Source organism: Eublepharis macularius, chromosome 2 (genome assembly GCF_028583425.1).
Source record: "Eublepharis macularius isolate TG4126 chromosome 2, MPM_Emac_v1.0, whole genome shotgun sequence".
Taxonomy (NCBI): domain Eukaryota; kingdom Metazoa; phylum Chordata; class Lepidosauria; order Squamata; family Eublepharidae; genus Eublepharis; species Eublepharis macularius.
The window spans coordinates 192,440,853-192,456,365 of NC_072791.1; the positions used below are offsets into that span (position 1 = coordinate 192,440,853).

Consider the following 15,513-nt stretch of genomic DNA (forward strand, 5'->3'; position numbering starts at 1 on the left):
ATTGAATGTTTTATAATTGGCTTCATAATTGTTAGAATCCTGTAATAACAATTTTTTTTAGCAGGTCAGATTGTTTCCCCACAGTCTGCACCAGCCAGCCTTGAAATCAAAAATGATGTAAGCAGAGAAAACAGCTCAGTCGACTTTAGCAAGGTAAGATTTTATTACTTGGAACAGTGAATATTTGTGTGGTAACCATATTGTTTAGTTTGTGAAGTAATTCATGTTGCATTTCAGTGTTGTTAACCTGTATTGCATAGATTTTAGCTAAAAGAAAGGGAATTTTGAAAGTAAAGCTATCAGGAAATCTCGTTTTGGAACGTTTCTTTGCATAGTGTTATAAAGGCATCCTAAATGTTTAGAACTTGTAGAAATGTAGCTTGTAAGCCATCCTTGTCTCTCAAAATGGAACCAAGGAAATATGAATGTATTCATATAACAGAGAGAGAAATATACAGGCATCGTCCACAACATAGATAATCATTTCTCCCAATTATAGTTGTAGCCACTTGGGTAACAAAGAATTAAAGTCGCCTGCTAGTGGTACAATCCTAAACAGAGTTCATCCTTTTCAGTCTATTGAAATCAATGGGTTTAGAACAGTGTAATTCTGCTCAGGAGTGCACTGTAAACCTAAGTAGTACTAGCTGATTGGCCAGTGATGGTGATGTTAGAGAACCAACTTGCCTGGCAGATCCCAGTAATCGATTAATTCTTTAAAAACTGAGGATTCATAAAATCAATGTCCTCTCCTAATTGTTAGTCATAGCTGCACCCGAATTTCCCATGTTACATTTTCCGAAGCAGGGATGGCTTGTGAAGGAAATCTCATTTGATAAATCAAGAAGTAGTTCTCAGATTATATATCATTCCATTTACTGTACTTCTAATTCATAGCACTGGCTCCTGGGCAATTTCATTATCCGTGACATAGCTGGTTAGGAGAAAATGAGTTGCTATGAATTGTATCTGGATTTTCTGATAAAGCTATGTCAAAGCCAAAAATTTTGATCTTGTCCTGTTTTCTGCCTACTAACTAACTGCACAATAATACTAGGAATAGTTTTTAACTACATACGTAACTTATCTTTGGATATTTCATTTTACATTGTAAACAGTATGGCTGATAAATAATGCATGAGAAAAGAAAGCGGCCGATGGTGTTTTACTTATTGAAATATTGCTGGGAATTGTCCAAAGGGTACTACATCATTAAAGTGTGTTTGAAATAGATATAGATTGGACAGCTACAGCCATGAGAGTTGACCCCAGTTGGGTCAAACGAGGATTCAGCAAGACATCTTGAATCAAGATTCTGTTCTCTTAGAACTGATACAAGAAGCACTTGGATTCTGTTGCTGAATGTGCCGTGCAGTAAGTGTAATGAAGCTAGAACTAGTTATGTGCTTGCTCCATCTGGTGCCAGACAGAATATGAGAAGCAGCCTTTTGTACCAGCTGAAGTCTGTTAATTGTGCGTGCAGGGACTAGGAGACCAGCAGAAAGGGCATAACAGTAGTCTATTTGGGATGAAACAAAGACATGAAAAAGGACATCCGCATCAGGAAGAGAGAGAGAGAGAGGTGAGGACGCACTCTGGCTATCTTTCTCACAGTGGTTGCAAGCAGAGTCTTCTTGGGCTTTTCTGTTTCTCAATGTTAGTCCCAATTTAAAACATGCCATATCAGTACATTAGGCAACAATTTAAATACACTGGATGAATATCTTTAATATATATTTTAAAAACTTGTCCTACTCTAAAGGGTCAATTTATTTTTAAAGCACAGACTTTTTAAAAAGACACATTTTTTAAAATCCAGGTGAATTATCACAAAGTTTGGCAGTTTCTTCAAATATAACTATCCCCAATGTTAGCTAAACATCAGTAATTAATAGCAAATTCAAAAAGAAGGTATTGTAATATCCTTGAAAGGCATTCAGCTCCAGGCCTTGGAGACTTTGCAGTAAAACAGATATGCTGAAGGGCTGTGGCCTTCTCCTCCACTCAGGAACTGGTTCAGACATATGCGCCTAGAGCACTAACACTCTGTGTGGGCAGGGAAACCAGACAAGAGTGTGCTGGCCCTGCCTCTGTGCAATTGCTTGGGTGTCTGTAGAGTTGAACTGCATGGAGGAAGTAGCCCCGCTGTGGGCCAGCATGTTCCTCCCTGATCTCCTTCCCTGGGTGGTGGTAACTCAAGCAGGGGAGCATCTGTACCAGGCTTCTATTAAACATTCTTTAGTGTGCATTTGCACTAAAATCAGTTTGTGAGCAAAGACAAGCTAATTAAACTGGAACATAAAGCAAGAACACATTTCCCCCCCCCCCAACCGAATTCCAGTTTCTTCAGCATGTATTTATGCTATTGCATTAAAAAAATATGTACGGTTTAAAAAATTCCCTTGCTTTTTAAAAATCTTGTAAAACAATGGGCTGGATACAGACTAATGTTTCTGAGGGTGTAAATTCTACCCACGGAGCACAATTTTCTATTCTCCAGCAGCAGCCAGAAATAACCCCTGAAATCCTGGGTTCCCACCCCAACCAGGATTCCATGGGGCATTTCAAAGCCAAACTAGATTTAACAGTGTCTCAACCAGGGGGCATCTCTGCCATTTTAGGGGTGAAATTCCCTCTGTTCACGAAAGCCACAGTGTCCCTATGCTGCATGGGAGGAGTAGGGGATCCAGTACCTACTCCCTGCATGTGCACTGTTTTCAAGAGCCTAAATGCTGGTGGTTGGGCTCTTGAAAATGGCACATGGCCATTTTCCTCTCCCCAAATGCTATGGTCCTCATCCTGATTGGGCCCCTCCAGCTTTTTGAAATGGGGAATTTCATCCCTTAAATGACAGAGGCATCCCCATGGTGGAGTCAGAGATACTGTTGAGCTTGGCTCTCAGACTGTCTCCAGGACTAGGGGCAGGATCCAAGCCAATATATTTTATAGCCACCTGCAGCTTTGTCAATCAATGAAACAATTTTGGTGGCTGCAGCAGCTAACCCAAACTGACAGAAGGTGAACTTGTGTAAGATCATTTTTCCTACTGGGACATCACATCTCTCTGCTCCAGATACCTCATGCCTGTTTCTACAGGGATCTTATAATACACATTGCTCACCTAAACATTTACAATCACAAGTTGCTTATCCATGATATATATATTTGTGCTTGAAAAGCAATTGGAAGCTTTCCATACCTGCAATTCACAAAGCCCAAGGACCACCATTATTTCCTTGTATTATATGTAAACGGCCTCTCAGAATACAGAAAATTGTCAGGGTGTCCTTCATGATGACTGAATTTGGAGAGAGAGATCAGTGCTCTGCATTGCCAGAGGTTTGTTTCACTTGCTGGCCAATTGTTTGGGGGTTTGGTAGAAGATATTTGTTAGATTCCTTTCCTCTCCATATCAAAATCCCCTAGCAGGCATAGGGGATTTCTAACAGTAGAAATCAGCATACAGCCACACACACACCCCTGCCCGTGCACCTCTGATTTCATCCAGTCCTCATTTTCTGTCTGCACTTCACATCAGACAGCAGCAGTTGGTGGGGTGGGGGGTGATGATGTGACACAGGTCAGAATTCTGCACGGAAACAACTGGAGTTGGATCCAACCAGTTTTTCCACACTTGAAAAAAGGAGGAGTTGGTCCCTTTGACCAACTGTGCTGTGGATCATGTGATATGTGTAGACAAAAGTCATGTAGGACAGGGAACAGAAAGGAATTGGGTGAGATTAAACAAAAAAGTTGGCAGGATTAAGCAAAAAAGTTGCCAACCCCTGGATTAGAAGAACATAGTAATAATGTAAACATTTTCACATTATTATTATGCATGCTTTGTTAACTTCCAGAATTGTTGTGCTTTACTCACATTGAAAATCAGGAGGGCTGTTATTTAAATGTGGAAGGAGGGGTGTGGGAGCAGCCTTTTATAAAATAGATCCCAACATGGCTTCCTTTCCACCAGAACATGAGGCTTCAATTACACTGTCTTTCAATTAAAAAAAAATCTTTCTACATCCTTTCCAAACATGTACATATGCTTGACTCCATCTGTGGTGTACCCCTCACTAAAAAGCACTGTTGCGTTTCAAGCTATCAGTGATGATTCCTTGATATTGGATCAATATGTAAACTTAAAAATTATTTTTCCATAAGGAATGTGTACATAAGATGGCAAAACAGTGAAATCGAGGCTTTGTTCGGTTTAAGTTTGGGAGACGTTAAAATTTTGAGATGCATTTCATGGAACTGACAATTGCATTATGCTTAAATTCTGACTGTGTGCCAGAGCCATTTGCAAGAAAACAACTTTGTAAATACCATCAAAGACTACACACACTGGTACTGACAGATGGCTGTAAGATAGACATGAAAATGGTCACTTTAACAGTTTATGTTGGATTTGGTCACTGTTTTTATGTTTAGATTGGTAATAGGAAAGCACTTTGGGGGAGGGAAATCCCACAATTTGAAATTCACAAACTATGAAACGGTGATCTTAATTTGAATGTGATGTTATACACATTCTCTTATTTTTCTCATAATAATGTTTATAAAGGTACAAGAGGTAGAATGTGAATAAAATACGTTTATCAGCATCAGACAGTTGCCGTACATAAATGGTACTATGAAGATAATGGGTTGGATCTAATGAAGCATTTCCACAGGTGCAAGGATTACTGCCCACAGAACATAACTTCACCTGCAGCACAAAATCCCCTCCCCTTGAAATCCTGTTCTTAGGGTTCCCCTCTCCCCCAGAAACAGGATTTCAGGCTGCCACAAGAGAGGAAAACTTTAAAAATCATGTTCTGTGAGTGGAAATTCTTACACCCAGGCAAATGCTGCACTGGATCCAACTTAGTAGTAGTCTCTTCCTGATATTAGAATCATGCATACCACGAGCTTATCAACCACATCTAATGGAAGCATGTCCTATGTATGGTTTCCCCAGTATACACGGTCACCATGTTATGTGAATAGGGGCAACTCATGTATTTGCCATGCATGTTTAGCTTTGGTACAAATGAATTGATCGCTGAATTTTTTACGGTTCACATTCACATAAACTGAGGCTGTGTTTGCATGGTAAATATGTTCCTGTTATGTATGATTGGTAGGCTACTGGTACATATCTGTAAAGGACACACACACAAAAATTATACTATGGCCCTTATTTTAATCCATACCAAACAAAATAGGAAGAATGTTTTATCTGTTTTTAGGAAGCACAGAAATTTAGGGTAGCAGGGTTTTTCCCCATAGGACCTGTTTATTTTAATGGAAAAGATGGGTTGCCATTTTGTAACTACAGTGGGAAGCCAATTTCATCACTGAAACCATAGTGAGGTTGGGGAGAGGAGATTAATGATGTAATAAGCTTTATTGGGTCTCCATTGGTGAAAACAGCAGGTAATAAATATCTAAATAAATAAACAAATCCTCCTTCTTGCAAGACCCTTTCAAAATGGGCTTCTATTAGCATTTTTAAAATGCTCAGAGAATCTGGGATCTCCCAGTGCCTCTTCTGTTGTTCTTCAGTTCTTTTTTAGCCTGAATGAGGAAAAGTAGCTGTTCAGGAGTAAACGTTAAATTTGCAGTTACCTTTGCAAATGTATACTCAACAGTTTGGCCATAATACTATGGATATTTCTGGTAACTACCTGACAGGGCTTTACCCTTGATAGAACTTGTTTCATTATGGCTTAATTTAAGGATCTTTTAAAAATCATTTGTTTTACAGTCTATCTCTAGCACATTTTTAAATTATAATTTAAAATTATAATTACATACATACAGTATAATTACATAGGAATTGACATTTAGATCACATAAATCTTTATGGCTGCCCAAAGGACAAAATCAGAAAGTGACTGCTGTTGCTTTAAGGTGGCATCTACTAGTTTGCTAGTTTAGAAGTTCGTAAATAGGGGTGAAACTTCCTTTTGTTCATGTTACTCAATGGAAAAATCTGGCTTCCTCTGCTACCACAGTCCTTCTTTTGATAGCCAGGCATTGACTTTGATAGAAAATTACTTCCTTTTTTAGTTGTGTTTTGTTTCTCAGACTGCTAAAGCACCTCACCTCAGTCTCCACATAGTTACAGAATTGCTTTCCTAGTTACTGTTCTGGGATCAAGAGGTGTTCTCCAGCTTTTGAGTTCCTCAGCTTGATTGCTCTTCAGAATGTGCTAATTAGAGTGCCTTGTTTACAGTTTATCATCTTGGGTTGCATAGGTAGAAAGTTCTCCTTTGGGCTTGATTCTAAATGCTTTGTAGTGAGAGATAAGAAAAGTCTATAATTGGCAGCGTAGTCAGACTTCATGATACTACAAGAGTGCAGCCCAGTTTTGCCTATTGAAAATTTTACATAGTCCTCCACTGATAAGTGATAAGTAGAGAAAGCTGCATGGGATTGCAGGCAGGCAGACAGGGTAAGGTACACTGCTGGCTGGCTTTTTTATCCAGTGTATCTTGTGTTATCCTTCACGTGTGTTATGTGCCGTTAAGTCACCTCCAACCTATGGCGAACGAAAGTCCTCCAAAACGTCCTATCATTAACAGACTTGCTCAAATCCTGAAAACTGGAGGATGTGGCTTCTTTTATTGAGTCAAGTCATCTCATTTTAGGTCTTCCTCTTTTCCTACTGCCTTCCATTTTTCCTAGCATTATTGACTTTTCCAGAGAATCTTGTCTTCTCATGATGTGACCAAAGTACGATAGCCTCAGTTTTGTCATTTTAGCTTCTAGGGAGAATTTAGGCTTGATTTGATCTAGAACTCATTTATCTGTCTTTTTGGCCATCCATGGTATCTGCAAAATCTCTCTCCAGCACCACATTTTAAATGAATCAGTTTTCTTCCTGTCAGCTTTCTTTACTGTCCAACTTTCACATCCATAGTAACAAGGAATACCATAGTTTGGATTATCTTGATCTTGGTTCCCAGAGAGGCATCTTTAACATTAAGGATCTTTTCTAACTCCCTCACAGCTACTCTTCCAGAAACCATTCTGTTTCCCCATATTCTGTCCTGACAGTAGCCTCTAGTCCAAAGTACAGGTTGTGCATCAAAACCATTAGATGTTGTGGCACTCCCATTTCTTTTAAGACTCTCCATAGCTTTTCATGATCCACACAGTCAAAAGCTTTGCTGTAATGTATAAAACACAGGCTGGTTTTCTTCTGAAATTCCCTGGTATGTTCCATTAAAGGTATCTATTGGTATTCCATCTACTCCAGGTTCTTTGTTTCTCCCAATTGCTTTGAGTGCTACTTCACTTTCTAAGATTTCTGGTTCTTCATCAGAAGATTCTTTGTTGAAGGTAACTGTCATCCTTCCATCTCTTTTGTATAGTTCTTCAGTGTATTGTTTCCATCTTTCCTTTATTTTGTCCTGTTCAGATACTGTAATTCCGTGATGATCCTTCACTTAGGTGGTTCATTTTCTGGGGGAGGGGCAGGGGAAATTAACCATTGCCACTCCTTCCCTGTGCAGTTCTCTCCAGCTCTCTCTGCTTCTTGGTAGGAATGATTGGAATTTTAAGCTGACAGAACAGTAATATGAAGCCCAATTTCACTGAAAAATCCCATGCATAACACTATTGCAAAAGAAAGGCTATAACCCCTTTGACAGTCTTTTCTGTAGGGATATTAACTGTTTATATTGGTTGTATCTTTTATATTTAGATCAATGCATTGTTGCATCATATATCAAATGTACACTCATATAAATTGCTATTAATTTAATTGGGTCTTACAATAATAACATAACAACTACAACAATAATATTTGATTTATATACTGCCCTTCAGGACAATAAATGGCCACAGTCCAAGAGAGAGTTAAGTGATTTGTATGAGCTTAAGTTTATTTAACTCTGTGTTATATTATGGCCAAGACCAAGATTTCCCTGATAACCTTTATGTGTATGCTGTAGGACAAAACAAGGACATAAGAACTGCATCATACCAGTGGACCATCCAGTCCAGTATTTTGTTCCATGCAGTGGCCAAGTCTTTCCCTGGTGCTGCGCCCTATCACTGACATTCAGAGGTGTCCTGCCTCTAAATAATGTGGTTCTGTTCAGTCACCATGGCTAGTAGCCATTGATGGACCTCTCAGCCATGAATCTGCCTGTTAAAGCCATCTGTGCTCACTACACCCATTGATAGTGAATTCCATAATTTAATTATTAATTGAGTAAATAAGTATTCCTTTTATCTCTCCTAAGCCTATTGCCGATCAACTTCCTTGGGTACCCCTGAGTTCTAGTATAATGGGGGAGGGAGAGAAAGCTCTCCCTAGCCACTTTCTCCACTTCCTGCAAAATAGATTAGGCTACATTACAGGTTCTTAACACAAAAGGATAATTAACCCTTTCTATTGTACAATTAGAGAAATATTAATGGTTAACACATGGGGTGTCCACTGATTATTCAACTGATTAACCCATTAATCAATTAATTAATCCATGAATCTTGCCATTACAAAGATCTTGAATGATGGTAATCTTCTGATCAGGTACCTTTAAAAAAAAAACAACAGATTACCTTTTGCTTGTGCTTTAAGGAGACAACATTAAACACCTTTAAAGTCATATGTTTAATGCCAACAGTGATTTGACTGTTTTAGATTCATGAGCTTTCAAAGATGTTTTGCCCCACTTCAAAAAATGTTAGTCATGCATAAGTCTCAATGAAATTAATGGGCCTTGTGTTGGTTTTGTTGGTTTCAATGAGATTTAAGCATAATTGTCTCAGACCAGGGCTTATGACTTTTAAGCATGCTCCCTTGTTGACATTGGCAGCCAGGACACACATATGACTTGTTCAGAGTATCAGAAGTGTTGGATAGTTGCATGGCCTTACAGAAAGCATCAGTGTGGATGGGATGCTCTGACAAGTGTACTTGCTTTCTATTCCTGCTCTTAAGCAAAGAAACTTTTTGAAGTGCATTTCAAATGACTAATTAAAATTAACTAGTAGCTTGTGAAGTCAGTGGTTAAAGATTTGATTGATTAGTCACAGCCATGGATTGTATAGGTCTTGCATACTTAGCAACATATTAACTATGTTCATGCAACATGCAGACTAAATCAAAGTTGCTTGATGGTTGGAGATGCATGATGTAAAGAAACTGTGTTGGCAAAGTGAAATACAAAAAAAAGTTTTTGTGTGTTGGTTGTTGTGGGTTTTCCGGGCTGTATTGCCGTGGTCTTGGCATTGTAGTTCCGGACGTTTCGCCAGCAGCTGTGGCTGGCATCTTCAGAGGTGTAGCACCAAAAGACAGAGATCTCTCAGTCTGACCTGCCAACATCTTTTCCACACTGTGACACTGAGAGATCTCTGTCTTTTGGTGCTACACCTCTGAAGATGCCAGCCACAGCTGCTGGTGAAACGTCAGGAACTACAATGCCAAGACCATGGCAATACAGCCCGGAAAACCCACAACAACCATCGTTCTCCGGCCGTGAAAGCCTTCGACAATACATCGAGTTTTTGTGTGTCTTAGATGTCTTTCCCGTGTGTGTTTTTTCCCTGTATGATTTTATTTTTCTTGTTTTGAATGCTCAGGTGGACCTACATTTTATGAAAAAGATTCCTCCTGGAGCTGAAGCCTCAAACATTCTGGTTGGGGAGCTGGAATTCTTGGACAGGGCTGTCGTTGCTTTTGTAAGACTGGCCCCCGCAGTGCTGCTTTCTGGACTAGCAGAAGTTCCAATCCCAACAAGGTAATTTGTGATGGAGGCTGAAAAAATACTGTATAACGACCACCACAACAATAATAATAGGCTAACTAAGGTGGGGGTATGAATGTATGTTTACTGTGGTTAAAAATGCAAGCCTGTAAAGCAAGAAGGAAGGGAGCTGGATGGATGAGTGAAGCAGGTTGTGATTGGATGGTAACTGCACTCTAGTCAGAGTGGTTCTAAGGGAAAGAGTTCAGTGTACATTGTTCAAGTGTAGCTCAGAGCTGTTTCGGGGGAAAGCAGGAGAAGGAGTGAAGTACATAATCTGTGGGAAGTCTCTGTGTCCATTTCTTTGTGGATATTATTAGCCTAAGGAGCAACTGTGGGAGAAGAAGTCTTTGTGTCGGAGTCCATTTAGAAATGTTCGAAGATCTGAACCTATCTTGAAATGAATTACTCTTAAAGCATTATGCATGTGTACCTATAAATAAACTCTATTTTTAAGTAAATTATTTTTATCTAAATAGGATCCTTTTTTGTCTCACAGCATCCTCAAGAGCTGACTGTTCAGTCAGCCTACCAAATATAATGAAGCCTTCTTATACTATAAGTCAAACTAAGAGAACCAAGGCGAGTGAGCCTCTGATGTCAGTAAAAAACATTTGGGAACACTAAGGGAGACAGCATAATACAGGCCATTTCAGAGCTTTATAGTGAAGTGCCATAACAGGTGTTACATACAGCAGATCTCATGGAGGGAGCAAAACACTACAATGCACAGTTTATTGTGACATACGTTTTCACACAAGAAATATTTGTGTAGAGTTAAAGTGTCAGTAGGCTCATGTTTGTTTGTTTGCTTGCTTGCTTGCTTCCTTTGTGAAACTGACTCACATAGCTACTTCACTGTAATTTTCGAGAGTCTGTAATGCAGATTAAATGCTTCAGAGCATGGGCCTGCAAGGTATGACTCCGGTCCAGAGCAAACGACAGCTCAGTACAGGCCCAAATATGGCTCTTTAAGAAGAAAATGAAATCTTACAGTTCAATCCTATGTGGAGTTACTCCAGTCTAAGCACGCTGAAATCAGTGGGCTTAGATTGGAGTAACTATGCATAGGATTGCACTGTCAATATTAAGATGTATGGGAGAAGTAGGTAGGATGCTAGAAGAACTGTTGTGAGAAAGGAATGTCATGAAAAGATTTTTATGGAACTCAAGGGTTTCTTAGATATGCTTTCCAGAAGTGGATATGATAGAAGTGAAGAGCTGCTGGTAATCCAGTTATGGACCATATGCAGATTTATGGTGCTGTACTGAAACATATACAGATGCTGGGTACTACTGTATATGTTTATTACTTATTGTTAGACCTTGTGTGTGCTACTTCCTAATAAAAGATTTACAACATCCAGCATTTGGTTTATGAATACATTATTGATTAGTAGTCAACATGTCAGTTATCAGTAATATTAAGTTGTATATTTTCAGTTATACAAACGAGCTTTCTAATACTGGCTCGTTGTTGGTCTTGTGTTTTGAATTATGATGTTATTTGCTTCTTTAATTATAAAAGGTTGCTTCCCCTTGCTGTAGAGCTTGATTTGACCTTCTTGCCTTTCGTTTAAAAGTCTGTGTTATAGCAAGTGAATGGCCTCTGAATATTTTTTCCATTTATTTCTAGATTTTTATTTGTTCTCCTGGGACCAATAGGAAAAAGCCAGCAGTACCATGAAATTGGCAGGTCAATTGGAACATTAATGACCGATGAGGTATTTATCTCTAAATGCAGTTTATTAAAACTTATTTAAAAGTAACCTCTTTTAAATCCTTAAGTTTTATTTTACCTACAGGTATACCTGATAGCACTGTGCTTCAGGTTGTAGCACTTCATTCAACTCACATCAACATTCAAAACCATTTTAAAGAAAGGAAGGAAAATAACTGCACACTGAAGCAGATTTTGTATAGTGAGCTACCCTGAAAAATGGCACAGAAATAAATTGAATGTCTGGTTGAGGAGGAGTCATGGAAACATGCTCCCTGTGAGTTGAATCCAGCCATCTTTTCCGCTAGTGAAAAAGAGAAGAAGGAGTCCCTTAGGCCACCAAAGTATCAAAGCTGGGAATCAAGGGATCAGCATAGACAGAAGACATCTGGGATGGGGGCTGTAGGAAAGTGAAATTGAATGAAGAAGCTGGATGGATCCAATCATATATATTTTATTCTGTTGCGAACAGGTGTTTCATGATGTTGCGTATAAAGCTAAAGACCGCAATGACTTGGTTGCTGGGATTGATGAATTTCTTGATCAGGTGACTGTTCTCCCTCCTGGAGAATGGGACCCAACAATTCGTATTGAACCTCCCAAAAATGTTCCTTCTCAGGTATGTACTTATTGTACATTAAACAAGAAAATAATTTTTGAAATGGGCAGATGAAGGTTGCCTACTATTTTTGTTTAATAAAAGCATCTATTAATCTTAAACAAGAATAATAAGAAAGGTGTCTCCAGTTTTACACATTCTTTCATTCTGTCCATTCTTTGAGGATTCTTTATTCTTGTTGCTTACTAAAGCTTGGATTCGCCAGAGGATATCCCCCAATGGAAGGGATTTCTGTCAGTGGGACATGTTTTTCTACACCCCCCCCTCACTGCAGCCCCAAATGTCCTCCCCAATACTGCTCTGGGGCAGGGAGACTCCCAGGAAGGACATGAGATAGCAGGAAGGAAGAACCGATGAAAATCATCCATCCATCTGTGGAAGTCTTCTAGTGGATTCAAGTCTATATTATATGTGAAAAATCCTATCCTGTGTAGAGGTGGTTGTTTTTTTAAGATTTTAGTTAGTTAAAGCACAAATTCCATAATCGTAATGGGACACTTCATGGTTAACCCAAACTGACAGAAGGTGAACTTGTGTAAGACCATTTTTCCTACTGGGACATCACATCTCTCTGCTCCAGATACCTCATGCCTGTTTCTACAGGGATCTTATAATACACATTGCTCACCTAAACATTTACAGTCACAAGTTGCTTATCCATGATATATATATTTGTGCTTGAAAAGCAATTGGAAGCTTTCCATACCTGCAATTCACAAAGCCCAAGGGCCACCGTTATTTCCTTGTGTTACATGGAAACGGCCTCTCAAAATACAGAAAACTGTCAGGGTGTCCTTCATGATGACTGAATTTGGAGAGAGAGATCAGTGTTCTGCATTGCCAGAGGTTTGTTTCACTTGCTGGCCAATTGTTTTGGGGTTTGGTAGAAGATATTTGTTAGATTCCTTTCCTCTCCATATCAAAATCCCCTAGCAGACATAACTAAAGACAGTAGAAATCAGCATACAGCCACACACACACCCCTGCCCGTGCACCTCTGATTTCATCCAGTCCTCATTTTCTGTCTGCACTTCACATCAGACAGCAGCAGTTGGTGGGGTGGGGGGTGATGATGTGACACAGGTCAGAATTCTGCACAGAAACAACTGGAGTTGGATCCAGCCAGCTTTTCCACATTTGAAAAAAGGAGGAGTTGATCCCTTTGACCAACTGTGCTGTGGATCATGTGATATGTGTAGACAAAAGTCTACACATTAGATCAAGATGGGTAGCTGTGTTAGTCTGTTTGTAGCAGTGGAAAAGAGCAAGAGTCCAGTAGCACCTATAAGACTAACAAAATTAGTGGTAGGGTATGAGCTTTCGTGAGCCACAGCTCACTTCTTCAGATACCAAGAAGTGAGCTGTGGCTCACGAAAGCTCATACCCTACCACTAATTTTGTTAGTCTTATAGGTGCTACTGGACTCTTGCTTTTTTCCTCTTATTTATTTAGATATTGCTGTTCTACTTTTCTCCCCAGTGGGAACCTAAAGCAGCTTACAACATTGTTTTCTCCTCCTCCATTTTTTTAATTCATACATCAACTGCCAGGTTAGACTGAGAATGTGTAACTGGCCCAAGGTCACCCATCAAGCTTGGATGGCAGAGTGGGGAATGAGTCCCTGTTTTCGCAACTCTTGATCTGATGCTCTAATCACTATACCACACTGGCTCCCTCTATTGTAGGTATGATGCTAAAGCCCAGGTGGTTGTGATTAATTGATACAGGCTTCTGTCCTTGCTGTTCTGAAGCTGTTTCTGTCAGGTTCTGGCTGGCCTATCCAGATGCTACCTGTCATTTCAAGTTAAAAGCTAATGTGTTGTTTCTATTACATGTGAAGGAAAACTGCAAAAGGGTACTGAAAGCATGAACAACAGGCTAACTGGCTATAGTAGTTTCTTTACAGCCCGTTGTTCGGAATGAAAAAATAAAATCACATCTTTCTTCCATACAGGAGAAACGTAAGATTCCAGGTGTGCCAAATGGAACTGCAGCTCATGGTGACCCGGAGCCACTTGGAGGTCACTCTGGTCCAGAATTACAGCGTACTGGAAAGTTAGTAATAAGTCCGTTATATGCATTATTTGTATATAAATAGTTTTGCAAACCTTGTAGATTTTTTTTTAAATCATTGTCAGTCATAGTGTTTGAAACCACTGTGTATGCCAGTACATACACATGGAACTCTCCACTGAAAATAATAGAGAGCTTATATATTATGAAATCAACATTTATCCAAGGAAACCAGGGTGCGAGCGACTGTCTGAAAGCCAAATACTGGTTTCGCAAACTAACTGTAGTTTACCTGTCTTAGTGTCATGTCTGAACCAATCCTAAGTAACATTCCCAGGTACAATTCAAAGCTTTGCATGTATCAGAGCATTATGGCTGTTTAGAGAGGTTTCATCAGTTTCATATTTCATTTTAATAGTGGCATATCTTAAAATAAAAGCTATTTAAAAATTTAAGTTGGGAACAACAACGAGCATTGCAAGTTTAAAAGTTTATCAGCAAATTTTAACTTAAAAAATCCTTTCTGTTTGTACCTGTTCTTTTCTCTATGTAGGCTTTTTGGGGGCCTGATTTTAGATATCAAGAGGAAAGCTCCATTCTTCTTGAGTGATTTCACAGATGCATTCAGCTTACAATGTCTGGCATCATTTTTGTTCCTCTACTGTGCTTGTATGTCTCCTGTTATCACATTTGGCGGTCTGCTGGGAGAAGCAACTGAAGGTCGTATAGTATGTGTTGTACTTTAATCTGAATCTTACATATTAGATTTAATGGTTGATGTTCTGTAAGCTTTACATAGAGAAATATGGCCTTAGAATATTCTGTTGGTACTGACGCCAAAATTAAGTCAATAATTTTCCTCTATCCTTTTTTTAACATGCAGAGTGCAATAGAATCTTTGTTTGGTGCGTCGATGACTGGTATAGCCTACTCACTCTTTGGTGGGCAGCCTCTTACCATTCTAGGTAGCACGGGGCCAGTCTTGGTGTTTGAAAAGATATTATTCAAATTTTGCAAGTAAGTAACCTGCTTTCTTCCCTCCCTGCCCCCACACCACTGTTTCCATCTTCTATTGTATTATTGTCTTCAGTTGTATTTAAGGCTAAAATATAGTGCCAAATCTTGCAGCAGGAGATGTTAAATGCTTTGTCTAATTTCCTGTGTGTTTTTAAAGACATATATTGATTTGTTATGAGTTGTTGGTATGGTGGTGCAAACCTTTAGTTGTGCAGGGGTATCACATAAAGGCAAGGCTGGTGGAGGTAGGGCAGAGACCAGGAGGTGGGAGGGCCACCAGCATCCCTAATACATGACATCCTTAGGTCTGGTTGTACGATCTTGGAGCCCATCTGTTTAGGATAGTTTTAGACCAAAGTTTCTTTTGCCAAGTTCTTATTAACGTAGATGGGTGTCAT

General features: G+C 39.3%; 1 protein-coding gene across 3 annotated transcripts in view; it reads left to right on the forward strand.

Moving 5' to 3' along the window:
* SLC4A10 (solute carrier family 4 member 10) overlaps positions 1-15,513 on the forward strand; it is a 171,184-nt gene that overhangs the window by 110,238 nt on the left and 45,433 nt on the right. Inside the window, exons 7-14 of one of the 3 annotated variants that reach the window (XM_054970422.1) lie at positions 62-153; positions 1,484-1,582; positions 9,583-9,740; positions 11,383-11,470; positions 11,939-12,085; positions 14,040-14,140; positions 14,652-14,826; positions 14,982-15,115. In XM_054970422.1, the coding sequence (XP_054826397.1) occupies positions 62-153; positions 1,484-1,582; positions 9,583-9,740; positions 11,383-11,470; positions 11,939-12,085; positions 14,040-14,140; positions 14,652-14,826; positions 14,982-15,115 (994 nt within the window). The remainder of the gene's footprint in view (positions 1-61; positions 154-1,483; positions 1,583-9,582; positions 9,741-11,382; positions 11,471-11,938; positions 12,086-14,039; positions 14,141-14,651; positions 14,827-14,981; positions 15,116-15,513) is intronic. The other 2 variants (XM_054970424.1, XM_054970423.1) reach the window with 2 other exon arrangements.